This window comes from Arachis hypogaea, chromosome 17, assembly GCF_003086295.3.
Source record: "Arachis hypogaea cultivar Tifrunner chromosome 17, arahy.Tifrunner.gnm2.J5K5, whole genome shotgun sequence".
Classification (NCBI taxonomy): Eukaryota; Viridiplantae; Streptophyta; class Magnoliopsida; order Fabales; family Fabaceae; genus Arachis; species Arachis hypogaea.
The window spans coordinates 2,437,850-2,453,151 of record NC_092052.1 but is presented as its reverse complement, the minus strand read 5'-3'; the positions used below and the strand labels follow the sequence as shown (position 1 = coordinate 2,453,151).

The window sequence follows — 15,302 nt, the reverse complement described above, 5'->3', positions numbered from 1 at the left end:
CAATTCCTTATGCCTAGTGATCATAAATATATGTATAACATTAACAATAAAATCTTATCTTCTTAGCTGAAATCGAATCGAATGATATATATATATATATATATATATATATATATATATATATATATATATATATATATATATATAATATTCGTTAGTAAATTAATTATTGATATAAACTATATTTATATAATTAAATTACTTAATGTATTTATCGCCAATGAGTTATAACTCAAATGTCATAGTTTCTCCATCCTCATTTAAGAGGTTGTGGGTTCAAGTCTCCTATCTTTGGTTAAAAAAAAAAATTAATGTATTTATCAAAGTTTAACTTAAGAGGTAGATAAATCAAATTACATTAGTATAATTATATTAAAATACGAAATATACATTGAAAATATATAAAATAATATATTTAAATATATATAAATGAACAATGATTATTTTTTCGTATATATATATTATGTGATGGATTTTTTTTTAATACATACGCTTTGTAACATTGGGTGTTGGATATATGAAGAAATTTTTTAACAATAGTTAGTGTGTAATATAACACAATAATGAATTTATGGTATGAAAATAAGGATTTTTTTTTTATAAAAATTCATATGCAGTTATTTTTATGTAAAATTGTTAATTAAAAATTGTTAAATGATTAAATATATTTGACTAAAGAAAAAGTATAGGGAGCCAATGGAATATTTGTACAATGTGCACAACAAAGATTTAGAGAAGTATTAGAGATATAACTATTAGTGTTATCTTTTCCCATTAGTTGAAGCTTTTTGGGATGAATAGTATCATAACATGGTATCAAAGCTCTAGATCCGAAAGGTCAAGAGTTTGATCATTGGTGAACTCCAAAATCAATTTAAACTTTTGGGATGAGATGTTTATTATCCCTAATACCATGTTTATTTTTTAACTCATATAACCCATTGTACACATTGTACAAATATTCTATTGGCTCCCTAACAGGACTCTTGACTAAAGTATAATTCAATAATTTTTAATTATTAACTTTACATAAAAATAAAAATAATTGTACATTAAGTGTTTTCTTTTATTTTTTAGTAAGTTTGATTTATTATTTACCCTAATCTTTTTTTTTACCAAAAATAGGAGACTCGAACACGCAACCTCTTAATTGAATATGAAAAAACTATGCCATTTGAGTTATAAGTCATTGGCTTATTTACCTAATCTTTACTCCCACATCAAACTAACCCTTGATGTGAATGGAATTGATACTACGTACACTGGCTTAAAAAATACAAATGATGTATGTTTTAATTTTCGCCTAACTTCTAACTTCTTTTTTACTAAAAAAATAGTGGGGCTTACAGAAAGAGGAATTTTCTTTTCTCTTTCATTTGATACAACATTATTAGAGGGACACTATGATTTGTAATATCGACATTTAGGTGTATATCTATTACTATTCTATTAACAAAAAATAAAAAATAAAAATAAAAGTATAGAGTTTGTTGCCTAATTTGTTGATACTAAAACGGTCCCTCTCTCCAACTTTTTTCTACAACAGTTATATATAGAGTTACATGCTATTATTATTGTTATTCACGCAAATTTATATTTAAATAATAGGTTTAAAAATGAATTATTTTATTAATGTGATAATACATAATTAATTATTTGGATAAATTTTTTTATATTAACAATACATAAAATATTCATAACTAAACCTTCACCTTAAAAATATAACATATTCAAGTCGTGCATAGTAGTTATAATATATATAATATCATTTCTCAGTACAAATTAAATTTACCATTAAAATGGACATTAATTCGATTTGGTGGCGTAACAACTATGGTACAAGTGGCAAACCCAAGAAAGAGAAATTTAGGACCAACACTTTTATTAAAATTTGGTCAGTAGTTAATTAGTAAAAGAAAAGTGAGTAATTTTATATTATTAAATATAATCTCACACTATTAAAAATACTAATGATGACTATAAATCAATCGAATGATGCTCCCGTAAAGACGCGTAAAACGTCTTTTTGTAAAGACACTTATGTGTCGCATTATTATTAGACGTATTAATGAATCGGTTATTTTTAAATTTTAAAAAAAACTAGAATAAAACTAATTTAACCAACTTGGGTTGGTTGAGTGGTCAGCTCACTCGTCCGCTTAAGCAAGTGTCGGGGGTTCAAATCCCGCCTTGTGCATGCAGCAACCCGTTGGCCAGCGGCAGACCCTTAAACGGAGCTCAGATCCGCGACGGATTAATCCTTAACCTGTCGAATTGGAGGATACCGTGGACAACAAAAAAAGAATAAAACTGATTTTTTTATAACAATAACAATGAATCCAATTGTTATCAGATCCGGTCAAACCGACCAATTTACATAACCCATTGGATCATAGTTTTTTTTAAATAAAAATTAGGGATATATTTATCTTTTTATTAAAAAATTTAAACATGTCTAATAATTATAGTGCAGTGGGTTTATTATTGTTGCTATAATAAACCGATTTTATTATAGTTTATTAAAAAATAAATTATTAACCGATTTAATAAAAATATACAATAATATCATGACACATGTAAACGACTTTTAAAAAAAAAAAGACATTTTTAGTATCTTTATCGAAGTGGTCTCCAAATTGTAAAACCTGCTGGTCTCTAATACTCCTCTCCAATAATTGGGTTTATTAATACCAATTACTCATTTAATCGTCAAGCTAAGGAAGTAGGTAGTTAACTTATAAGAGCTAAGAGAAATAAAAAATTAATTTGGGTTGGTTGAGTAGTTAATTCATTTATTCGTTTTTAAATTCTGCATTATATATGCAATAATCACTATACGAAAATTAGTAGATAGTGACAGACTGACGGTTTTTTTTGCAACAGTCAACCAAAATTGCTGCAAAAGAAAAAAACTAAGAGAAGTAGGTACAAACTCATTAAACTGCCGTTATTTGTTGGAATCCTTGAGGTTAATCTATTAGTTAATGACAAACTCTTAAATAGAGTTTAAATTTATAATAGATTAATCTTTTTTCTGTTAGACTAATACTGTATTTAAAAAAAAAAAAAAAAACTAAAAGAAGCAGGTACAATATGTTGCAAATAGGGTTTAACTTGGAAAGATTTTGTGCCTAATAAAATACTACAATCACATGTGAGGGTGGCAATCTTAACTCATGTTTATTTAGGCTAAATGGCAAGTAATTATTTTAAAATACAAATGCATGTGATGGATACGTTATTAGAGATATTGTGCTTTCGGCTGGTCAATGTTACCTATAAAAAATTAATAATAATAATAATAATAAACAAAAATGTTAGCTATACAAAATTCTCAAGTTTCGAATGTATTCTCTGTCTGTTGTGTTAAGGTCACATGTGCATTCCATTGGTATCTTCCTTATCGATTTGCTGTTTTCCACACTTCACACTAATCCAATCTAAAATCCATAATACTTTTTTATTCAACATTTTAATTTTTAATTTTATCAGACTACTTTATTACTTTTTATTTTATCAGTTAAATTAATTTTACATTATATCTTTCTAATTGATGTAACAACTTACGAAACAAAAGTTTTAGGGATTAATTTAGCAATCAAAATTTGTTTAAAATTAAAGTATATATGACAAAAAAATTTTAAGACCAAATCCTACAATGATCAATTTTCTAGTTGTGAAAAAGTTTTCAATTCGAATTTAACGGAGTAATCATCATTAATTGGACCATACTCCTTGAAGTTAGTATGCAATAATTTTGTTGGTCAAACAACAATAGAATTTTAGATGAAATTTTAATTTGCTGTAAATTAATTTTTAATTTATCGAATTAAAAAATACTGTAAAAAAAAATAGATAGATGTGTAAGTTATATATATTATATATATTTTCTTCCCTCGTATTAGTCAAAATTTATTCAAACTAAACACATAACACATTCTTTATAATAATAGATAATAGAAATCAATTTGAATTAATCGAGTGGTTAAATGATTCATTCACTTAAATAAATACATAAAGAATTTGAATCATAATTTGTGTACGTAGTAATTTATTATTCAGCAATAAACTCTTAAATAAAATTTAGATGGTGAAAATTAAACTCAGGTGTAGTCGATTTCACGTGAAGTTGATAGCTGAGAACAGTTAGATGAAAATTTAGACAAATCAGTCAAATTATTCGACGACTCTCAATTATCAACTTCACATAAAATTGACTGTACCTGAATTTTCACCAATTTAGATTGATCTGTAACAAATAACTTCTTGACCAGATGAGTTAAAATATGCAATGCAAAAGTAGAAGGCAGAAACTCATGCCGGCAAGTAAGCCAACCCTTAATCACATACAGTAATATTATTAGGATAATTAATTAATTAAAGGGTGACACCTTTTTATGTCTTTTAAGCTCTATATTGAGGTTATTAGCTAACCAACCCAGCATACTTTGCAGGTTGAATAATAAATAGATAGAGCTACCAATTTATTGCTCAAACTTTTCTAAAAAGTTGTAAGCAGCAAATTTATTTATTTGTTTGCATATATAATTGAGAGATGCATGCTTAATAACAATTTTAAAATTGGTTTAATTATTCTGTTGGTCCTATAGTTTCATGAAATTTTTAATTAGGTCCCTATACTTTTTTCTTTTTAATTAGGTAATTGCACCAATTTTTTTTTTCAATTAGATAATTGATTTAATTTTATAGGAACTCATATAAAAAAATTTGGTGTAGAAACAAAAATAAAAGAAAAAAAAAATATATGGACCCAATTAAAAAAAATTTTGGTACAAAGACTCAATTAAAAAAAAAATACAAAGACTTAATTAAAAATTTTACAAAATTATAAAAACAAACATAATAATTAAACCTTTAAAATTCATAGTTGTTAGATATATAGGCAGAAATTTCATAATAAGCATATGATTAACAATAATGAAATGAGTAATTTGAGGGACAAAATAAAAAATATAAAATGATCATTATTATTTGTCTTGCGTGTAGAAATTAAATCATGAATCAATAATAAAAGGAAACTAATGATTGATGAAGTATTCTTTAAGTAAGAACGTGACTACTAAATATGTGCATTAAAATATTATTATAATAATTTTGTAGAAAATATGGAAATTTATGGGGGGCCATATAGAACACTTGATGGGCACCAAGGCTGTTTATGGATTTATCAATAAAAATGGTGAAACGTAGGGCCATAGTCAATGCATGATTAATTATATTCTAATAATGGATACTTACGTAGAAAAGAGAACCAGGTTATGGTCCAAAGAAAGTGACGAAAATCAAAATATAAAATGTAGTTCTTTGATTTGCACGCAGCATAGACAGGGTTTTTTTTTTATTTGGGTACAGGAATAAAAGTAGTGATGTATTTTAATATCGTAATTTTTTGATATTTTTTAAAGTATAAAAGGTACATAAATCAAAAGGTTTGATTTTTGTACTTCAAATTTTTTAATTTTTTTTAACAGAAATTTTTCAGTTTGATTTCTGTATCTCTCACAAATCGAACGATCCAGTTTCTATACTTCTCATAAATCGAACGATCTAATTTTTGCTTTTCTAATTAAAATTTTTAATTATCTAATTAAATAATTTTACATTTAAAAATAACACTCCAATCATCCACATTTAAAAAAAAAAAATCATTCCTAATTTTCTATTCTAATATCAAAAACAAAAAGTGCGCATATATATACTACTTTTCGTTTTTTTTTTAAATTTAATATTAAATATTATTAAACATATATTATAGAAGCTTATATTATACAGTAAACAGAAAAAATAGGTGTCTTCACATTGATGTTGTCATAAACTAATTTGGACAGAAACGTGTCTGTAGATTCGTTTTGACACCCAACCTCTGACCACAGTCTTTGCCCTTTGCCTCATTTCTTGGTTTTCTCTTCTTTTTTTTTTTTTTTTTTTTATGTTCCGTATATATAAATAATTAATCATCAATTAATTATATTCTGTATAAAAGTATATATTTAATATTTTATAAATTTAATTATTTATTTATTATGGATTTAATTATTTTAGTGACTGATTATTTATTTAAAAATATATAAATTAATATATTTTTTAATGGTTGATTTTAATATAAATAATTTTTTTAGTTTTATTTTAATGAAAGAATCATTTTCCTTATTAATAATTATTAATACATAGGTTTACTAAATTTTGAAATATGGAACATTTAACAAAAGGCCATGCATGCCCGTTGGTGTTATTATGACAACATTGCCCTTTGTTAGGCTCTTTGGGACTATTCTTGGTCTTTAAATTATTATTTCATATTCATATTTGTACGTTATAGATTTTTATTATATATATTCTTACACAAGTCTATGATTGATGATTGATTTCAATACATAACTCATTTTCTAATTAAATTTCACAATATATAATTGAAATTGGTAGTAGCATGAAAGTTATTAAAAGATGAGCAACAAGGTCGTGTAATATAAAATATGAAAACTAATCAGTGGCATATTAATTAAATGTTAATATATGTGTAAAATAAATCAATAATGGTATATTAATTAACAATCATATTAATTGTGTATATTAAAATCAGTTATTAAAATTAATTATTAATATAAAATATACTTTAAAATATAAAATATATATTAAAAATAAATTAAATTACATATATATTTATACATAAATACATAATAATTAATTTTAATAGTTAATTTTAGTATATAAATAATATTTTTAATTAACTAAATATTATTAAAAATAACTAATTTAGATTAATTTAGTAGTTAATTTATTAATTTATTTAAATAAATATTAAAAATTTAAATTTTATTTTATGTATATAATAATTTATTAATTAATAACAAATCTTTAAATAAAATTTAAATTTATAATAAATTAGTCTTTAATCTACAGAATATCGAAATACCATAATAAACTAAAAAAATTATTATTAAAAAATATAAATACATAAAACACCAAACATATCTTTAAAGAGCCTCCCATGTAGGCTAGAGAGTAGAGATAGATACATTATTCAAGTTTTCAATTAATCTTTTTGCAACATTACTTTTACTCCTAATTATTATGAATAATATTAGAAGGAAAAAAAGTGGTTATTATTGATTTGAGTTTCAGTTTTGAACAGATGTATTTATTACTTGTGTTCCATTGGGTCCATTTCTTCTCTTTTTCCTCTCCCGCCAATATTAAATTTGTGTGTTTTTTTAGGTTCATCCTTAAAAAAGATGTGTTCATTTTAAATAATATTTAAAAATGAAAAATAAGGTTTAAGTTATACTATTGCCAATAAAAAAATAATATGGAGAAGATCTTATTCTATCGAAAACTAATACTATTTAAAATTAATTTTTTGGTGATTATTATTTAAATTAATTTAATTCAAATATAATAAATTCTATATATTATTAATTAACAAGTAATAATTATTATTTTAATAAATAAGACACCATTCAAAGTCTTTACAATGAAGGAAAAAGAAGTATTTAGTAAAGATTGTATTCTTCCAAAGTGAGAAAATAATATTTAATTATTTTTAAATAGAGTTCATGTAAAATAAAAATATAAATTTAACAATAATAAAATTTTTATTTTTCATTTTATCGATGTTTTTATTTTGGTGGGGGCATTTTGGTCATATTATTGTTTATAAAGAATTATAGTATGATTAATTAATAATGTGGGAGAAAGGGAAATGATTGAGGAACACAGATCACACATGGAGGCACTGACAAGCCCTCATGTTATTTCCAGAATACAAAAAAAAAAAAAAAAATCATGTTATTTCCACACTAAATTACTTATTGTTACACTAAATATATATACAAGCCAAGTTATTTATATAAAAATATCTGTATACAAGGATAGTAATTAGAAATTACTAAATAATTTAATATATTTAATTAAACCATCTTTATTCTTTGTAAATAAATATATTTTTAGATGACTAGTATAATTAAGAGTTTTAAGAATGTGTATACTTATAAGTCTAGAATATTAAAAGCGATAAAAAAGGACATAAAATCATATTGACAATATAGATATATTATTTTAAGATATTAAATTAATATATTTTGTATTCTTAATAAAAAATACAGAGATTTTAATAAAAATATAATTTATTTTTATTAAACTTTTATAACTATATATTTTTTTATTTTTTGTTTGGAAGAAATAAAAGAAAAGTAGATTTTTGTAATTCATTTATTCTCAAATTACTTCTTAAACCTTAACATTAGAATAATCATTCTTGTATCTAGTGAATTGAACATCAAACTATTATTAACTGTGTATGAGTAAATCAAATAAAAAGTAACCATTTAATTAAAAATAATCAACATAATCATTTACATACCTATTGAATTAAACATCTAATATATTTATTGTTTATATTATTTAGTATTCTCATTGTCTCTCTATATTTTTTCTTAATTTATACACTAAATAAGTTACGAATATAAATATATATTAAAAATAAATTAAATAATATATATTTATATATAAATATATTCATATATTTTCATATAAATACTAATTTTAGTGGAAAAATAGTATTTTTACAAAATAAAATATAAAAATAGAAATTTTTATATCTCATATATTTAAAGTGTTAAACTTAAACATAGGATTAGATAATAAAATAGTGGAGTGGGACCAAGTAGTTTGGCTCCATGGCTTGAAGTTCAAGTTCAAGAGTGAGGTCCTGTGTGTTATGTACTTTGTGGTTAGTGCACTCTTAAACTCACTCACTTTCTTTTTCTCTCTTTCTCTTCTTCATTGTTCCCTACTCACTACTCACAGATCTGAAAGCAACAAACTCACTCACTCACTCTAAAGCCTCATACTCAACGGGGTACTCTTGAGATCTGATTCTTTCTCTTCCTTCTGAAACTCTTCATTCTCATTCTGCTTCATCTTTCTTTCTTAGCTTTGGATTATGCTTCTGTACTTTGTTTGCAGATTTTTTTCTCTCTAGATGCAACTCTCAAGATTTTTTAACTTTCACTTGTCTTAATTGCTCTAATTATTCTGTTAATCACTACTTTTTAGTTTTTACCATATGCATAGACTGGTTAATTTTGCTATATTCTGTTCCCAGAATGAAATGTACCATTTTTCTGTGTTTGTTTGTTTGGTATGTTATATGATTTTCATGTTGATATGAAATTATTGTCTAGTTATAAACATTATGTTCATTCTTGATTCTTCTGTTGTGGTGTAGGCTAGGTTACTCTTGAACTTCAATGGCAGTGACAGAAGCTCATAATCCCCTTGTTGGAGAGAACACCTGTGGTTCCTTGCTAAAGAAGCTGCAGGTAACCTAATTCATGTTTTTTTTTGGTTCTCATCTGTGTAATCACTGATATGTGTATGTATGTTCAAACAGAATTGTAATGCTGGCTTATCTTGCTGTAGGAAATATGGGATGAGGTGGGAGAGAGCGACGAGCAGCGTGACAAGATGCTGCTTCAGTTAGAGCAGGAATGCTTAGATGTGTACAGGAGAAAGGTTGAGCAGGCTGCAACGTCGAGGGCGCAACTACTTCAAGCCTTGTCTGATGCTAAGCTTGAGCTATCTAGTCTTCTATCGGCTCTTGGCGAAAAGAGCTCTGCCTTAGTTGTTAGTAACACACACATGAGCTCTAGATTTAACTTTAGGTCACTACTCACTCGTGTGAAGATGATAGTTGAGAACTGTTAGATATTAATTTAGTCAAATATGTCAAACTATCTACAGGTTTTCACCTATCATTTTTACCTAAAGACAATTTTATCTGAGTGGTTATCTTAACTTTATGATGCATCTGAATATTAAGGCTATGTTAGTGTCATTGTATTTGTATTAACTTTAGTGTCATTATATTAATTTACTATGTTGCTATTTGTGCTTTTGCAGCCTGAAAGCACTTCTGGAACTATCAAGGAACAGCTTGCAGCTATTGCACCGATACTCGAACAATTGTGGGAACAAAAAGAAGAAAGAATAAAGGAGTTCTCAGATGTGCAATCACAGATCCAGAAGATATGTGGAGAGATAGCTGGCAATTTAAGTCTCAGCGATAATCCACCTGCAATCAATCAATCTGACCTCTCTCTGAAGAAGCTAGATGAATATCAATCTGAGCTCCAAGAACTTCAAAAGGAAAAGGTGAATCTTCATAGAGAGTATTGCAATTGAGAGCTTAACAGTGTAGTATTTGAAAACTACATTCAATAAACAGTGTTGTAGATTGAGAGTTTCATTGCATTGCTTTGTTTGGCAGAGTGAGAGGTTGCACAAGGTTCTTGAATTTGTGAGTACTGTGCATGATCTATGTGCTGTCCTAGGTATGGACTTCTTCAGTACTGTAACCGAGGTACACCCGAGCCTCGATGATTCTACCGGTGTTCAATCCAAAAGCATAAGCAATGACACTCTAGCTAGGCTGGCTAAGACAGTGTTGACACTGAAGGAAGATAAAAAGCAAAGGCTGCAAAAGGTAATGCATTTAGAAATTAGAACAACCATATGTTTATATATACATTGTAGACTTGGTTTCTATCTTGCCTTGACCGGTGTATCCTTTGCAGCTCCAAGAATTAGCTTCTCAGTTAACTGATCTGTGGAATCTAATGGATACACATCCGGAGGAAAGGAGACTATTCGACCATGTTACTTGCAATATGTCGGCTTCAGTAGATGAGGTCAATGTTCCCGGGTCCCTTGCACTAGATTTGATTGAGCAGGTACTAAAGATTTTCTAAGTATACAGAGTTTGGGCTCTGAGATTTATGCTGCTGATGGATTATTTTCTCATTCTTTGTTGTGAAGGCCGAAGTGGAAGTCGAGAGGCTTGATCAGCTGAAGGCCAGCAGGATGAAGGAAATTGCTTTCAAGAAGCAAGCAGAACTGGAAGAGATCTTTGCCCGTGCTCATGTCGAAATAGATCCGGAAGCGGCCCGGGAGAAGATCATGGAAATGATCGATTCTGGTAATGTCGAACCGGCTGAATTACTTGCTGACATGGATAATCAGATAGCAAAAGCTAAAGAAGAAGCTTTAAGCCGAAGAGATATATTAGACAAGGTTGAGAAATGGATGTCAGCATGTGAAGAAGAGAGTTGGCTTGAAGATTACAATCGGGTACTTATACTTACAATCTCCCTTATGCTTTGATTCATGTTATGATCATTTCAAAATGTGGGTTCTTAACTTGTTATATATACTTTGTGAAACAGGATGAAAACAGGTACAATGCAAGCAGAGGTGCCCACTTGAACCTCAAACGTGCAGAGAAAGCTCGCATACTTGTCAACAAAATTCCGGGTACATATCGAATGAGATAACTTTCTTTGTAAGTAAACAACATGGTGGCACATTAATGGAGTGATTAACTTTGTTTCTTTTGGTATAAATGCAGCCTTGGTTGATACTTTGGTTGCCAAAACTCGTGCATGGGAAGAAGATCATGACATGTCATTCGCATACGACGGCGTTCCTCTTCTTGCTATGCTAGACGAATACGCCATGCTTAGGCACGAGAGAGAAGAGGAAAGGCGAAGGATGCGAGTAAGATGTCTTTATGTAAAGCTGATAGTTGAAAATCGTTCAGTAGTTTGACAAGTCTGACTAAATTGCTTAACATAATATATGTCAACATCTTAACTATCATACATAGCTCATGGAATTTGTTATGTGCAGGACCAGAAGAAGTACCATGAGCAGCAAAGCACAGAACAAGATTCTGTATTTGGATCAAGACCTAGCCCTGCTCGGCCGGTGAGTGCCAAGAAGGGAGGTCCTCGAGCTAACGGCGGAGCCAACGGGACTCCTAACCGGAGGCTATCACTGAATACTCATCAAAATGGAAGCCGGTCGATCTCAAAAGACTCGAAAAGAGATAATCATAGACTATCTGCACCTGTGAATTATGTGGCCATATCAAAAGAAGATGGTGCTTCTCTGGTCTCTGGAACTGAACCCATCCCTGCATCTCCCTAGTGAATGAGAGGGTCTTTGTTTTTCAAACCCAACAATTTCATCTTTGTAGCATTCTCATATTACTAGTTGCTGCTGTCTTTAGGATATAAATATATATATATATAATATAATGTGAGTGACCATATAATTTGGAGAGGGAACTTTTCTTAGATGTGCATGTTATGTTTGATGTTTGGAGATTTTATCAATACATGTTGGCTTATCCACTGAAGCCGTTTTATCTCTATTTTTTTTTTTACCAAAAGATAAAATATTTTATTGCATAAAACAGTATCAAATCGATTTTGTTAAGTAGACAATGACTTTTTTAGATAATATAAACAATAAATTTTAAAATTGGTTCAATAAAATAAAAACACTCTACACTTCTAAAAAAATTACTAAAATCATGAGTGGATAAAAGAGGTTACTCTATATGTAATTGCATTGTTCACTAACATAGTTCAGAATTTGGGATTTTCCAAGTAAACATGTAATGAAAAAAAACTCATAAAATAGGAATTTCTGGTTGTAGTTTGGGCGGGGTTCGACCCGACCCGGTCAGTTTGTTTGGCCATGGGCCACGACCAAAAAAATATATATATAGAATAAAACGGCGCCGTATCATTGTAGAAAGATCATATTCGAATTCATCTTCGCTAGCTTCAAGGATCTGAGTCTCTCTCTCTTTCTCTCTCTTTGAAGCTCTCACAACGATGTCGAACGAGAACGAACCGGCGAAGCTGCTATTACCGTACCTTCAACGCGCCGATGAGCTGCAAAAGCATGAGCCTCTCGTCGCTTATTACTGTAATCATCTCTTTCTTATTTGATTGTTCTCTTTTCAATTTTTTTTCCTTTTCATAGATTGTTAGATCGATTCCTATTTTTGATTGTTGATTCGCCTGCTCGATCAAGTTTTATTCACTGATCTGAATTGGATAGGATTAAAATTTGATGCTATTACTAATTTTTAGGTCGATTATATGCGATGGAGCGAGGATTAAAGATTCCGCAAAGTGAACGCACCAAGACCACCAATGCTCTGCTTGTTTCGCTCATGAAGCAGCTCGAGAAGGTGTTTAATCTAACTCAGTAAATATAATAATTCTGTTTTCGGCTTAATTTCATTTAGTCCTAATCTTAATCACAATTAGCTATTGGAATTGCAATTGAATTTGTGTTTTGATTGATCTTGTGGATCAACTACTCTGCTTGTTATTGTTTATGTTAGGATTGGAGGTATTTGTGGTTGGTTTTGTTTGTATTTTTCGTACTCAACTTTTGTAATTTCATGTTGGTTCATCGTTGATCCTCCATTTTCTTTCTTACAGGATAAGAAGTCAATCCAGATTGGACCAGAGGATAATCTATATATTGAGGGATTTGCCTTGAATGTGTTTGGAAAAGCAGACAAGCAAGATCGTGCTGGAAGAGCAGACTTGTATGTTACTCGCTTTTTTCCACCGTTTATAACTCCATAATTTCTTAGGCATGAACTGATTTTGTCTTTTGGGTTTTGGCTTATCTGTTGCTTCTGTCTGTTGTATTCCCCTTTCACTCCAAGTATGATTGCTCATATTTCTTTTTGGCGGCTTCTATTTGAACTTTAAAGTTTCATCTTTGACCAGTTTTTGACATAAGTTCTATGACTTGGGCAGGAATACAGCAAAAACATTTTATGCAGCTAGCATCTTTTTCGAGATTCTTAATCAATTTGGAGCACTTCAACCTGATGTGCGTATCTGGTTAATCTATTCAACTTTCCTTTTATGCATCTCTTGTTGCATTTTGCAGATTCTCGCGAACTGTTGTTTATGTTGGAAGTTATTTGCAACTGAAAAATAACTTCTCATTGTTGGTTTAATGCTTTTCTGAATTTCTTTTCAGCTGGAACAGAAACAGAAATATGCTGCCTGGAAAGCAGCAGATATAAGAAAGGCTGTGAAAGAAGGAAGGAAGCCCACAGCTGGCCCACCGGCTGGTGATGATGACCTTTCATTTTTACCGAGTACTCCTAATACTACACCTGTATGGTTCTAAACTCAACTTGGTTTAGTCAGAGTTTGATCAATAAGTAAATATGTGTAATAGACCAATACTAAAAAAGAAGTGTTAATAGAATAATAAATGTGAAGAATTAATTTTCAGCTATCTTTACTTTTGCAGAATGTTGACACCAATGAAACTACTGCAAGTCCTGGACCAGAATCCGATCCGTCACCTAGTTATCATAACCCTGTTGACTACCATAATCTCCCAAGCTCTCATTCTGCACCTCAATTCCATGATACTGCTAATGACCAGCATTTGCCAAACATTCCACCATCTATGCAGTTTCATGATAGAGTAAACAATAATAAGCATTCTTCCAGTGTTTCTCCATCTTCTCAACCTTACACACCTTTCTATCCTTCTCAAGATTACCATCCTCCTCCTCCTTCCCAAGATTATCATTCTCCTCCACCCTCGCAAGATTACCATCCTCCTCCTCCTTCCCAAGATTATCATCCTCCACCACCTGCCCAAGATTACCATTCTCCCCCACTTGCTAGATCAGATAGCTCTTATTCTGAGCCTTACAACCATCAGCAGTACTCACCAGAACACTCACAGCATTTAGGCTCAAACTACCCTTCTCAAGAACCTCCATCTTCGCACTCGTATCCACACTTTCAATCGTACCCAAGTTTTACAGAAAGCAGCCTACCATCAGTCCCTTCGAACTATACTTATATTCAAGGGCCTGATCCTTCATACTCTTCACAGTCTGCTCCTCTTACCACGAGTCATTCACCAATTGCTCAGCATAGTTCTGGGAACAAAAACGGAAATATCTCAAACACTCAGACATATCAGTATGACAGTAACTACCAGCCAGCACCTGAGAAAATAGCAGAGGCGCATAAGGCCGCAAGATTTGCTGTGGGGGCACTTGCATTTGATGATGTCTCAGTTGCAGTAGACTTCTTGAAGAAATCACTTGAGTTACTGACAAATCCATCAGCTGGTCAATGAGCTTTCATGTAAATCCTAGTGTGGGTTTCCATTGAATTTCTACCTATTATATGCATGTTCTTATGTAAATATTGTATATATCATGTTAGCTTGCGGATTCAGCAAACATGACTTTAACTGGAAATCTTGAAATTTTCCTGGAGTATGCTGTATTTCATTTGTTTATCAACGGATCTGTGTAAGAGACAAATGCGATTGTTTGCTTGATGAATTTCATTTTTTCCCCATTATCTACAACACAAGAACAATGTTTGTTCATTTAATTTTTTTTTCCCCTTTTCATTGTCCAAAGAGAAAAT

General features: G+C 29.7%; 2 protein-coding genes across 2 annotated transcripts; both read left to right on the top strand.

The window, feature by feature from the left end:
- Positions 1–8,728: 8,728 nt before the first annotated feature.
- LOC112765004 (65-kDa microtubule-associated protein 1) lies at positions 8,729–12,232 on the top strand. Its single transcript, XM_025810861.3, has 10 exons — positions 8,729–8,878; positions 9,248–9,341; positions 9,442–9,645; positions 9,922–10,173; positions 10,289–10,504; positions 10,596–10,751; positions 10,837–11,148; positions 11,244–11,331; positions 11,426–11,574; positions 11,707–12,232. Exons 2-10 carry the CDS (start codon positions 9,270–9,272, stop codon positions 12,004–12,006), a joined length of 1,749 nt encoding a protein of 582 aa, XP_025666646.1. The 5' UTR covers positions 8,729–8,878; positions 9,248–9,269; the 3' UTR covers positions 12,007–12,232.
- A 318-nt stretch (positions 12,233–12,550) lies between these two features.
- On the top strand, positions 12,551–15,240 carry LOC112764556 (protein HOMOLOG OF MAMMALIAN LYST-INTERACTING PROTEIN 5). Its single transcript, XM_025810223.3, has 6 exons — positions 12,551–12,795; positions 12,963–13,063; positions 13,320–13,429; positions 13,647–13,722; positions 13,876–14,016; positions 14,155–15,240. The coding sequence occupies exons 1-6, from the start codon at positions 12,702–12,704 to the stop codon at positions 15,001–15,003; spliced, it is 1,371 nt and encodes a 456-aa protein (XP_025666008.1). The 5' UTR covers positions 12,551–12,701; the 3' UTR covers positions 15,004–15,240.
- Positions 15,241–15,302: the final 62 nt, after the last annotated feature.

Bases quoted from the DNA above. Each gene is read 5' to 3' on its own strand.
- LOC112765004 (XM_025810861.3), top strand. From the start codon at position 9,270: ATGGCAGTGACAGAAGCTCATAATCCCCTTGTTGGAGAGAACACCTGT. The intron at 10,505-10,595 runs GTAATGCATTTA...TATCCTTTGCAG, and splicing joins AAAAGCAAAGGCTGCAAAAG to CTCCAAGAATTAGCTTCTCA. The intron at 11,575-11,706 runs GTAAGATGTCTT...TGTTATGTGCAG, and splicing joins AGGAAAGGCGAAGGATGCGA to GACCAGAAGAAGTACCATGA.
- LOC112764556 (XM_025810223.3), top strand. From the start codon at position 12,702: ATGTCGAACGAGAACGAACCGGCGAAGCTGCTATTACCGTACCTTCAA. The intron at 12,796-12,962 runs GTAATCATCTCT...ACTAATTTTTAG, and splicing joins GCCTCTCGTCGCTTATTACT to GTCGATTATATGCGATGGAG. The intron at 14,017-14,154 runs GTATGGTTCTAA...TTACTTTTGCAG, and splicing joins GTACTCCTAATACTACACCT to AATGTTGACACCAATGAAAC.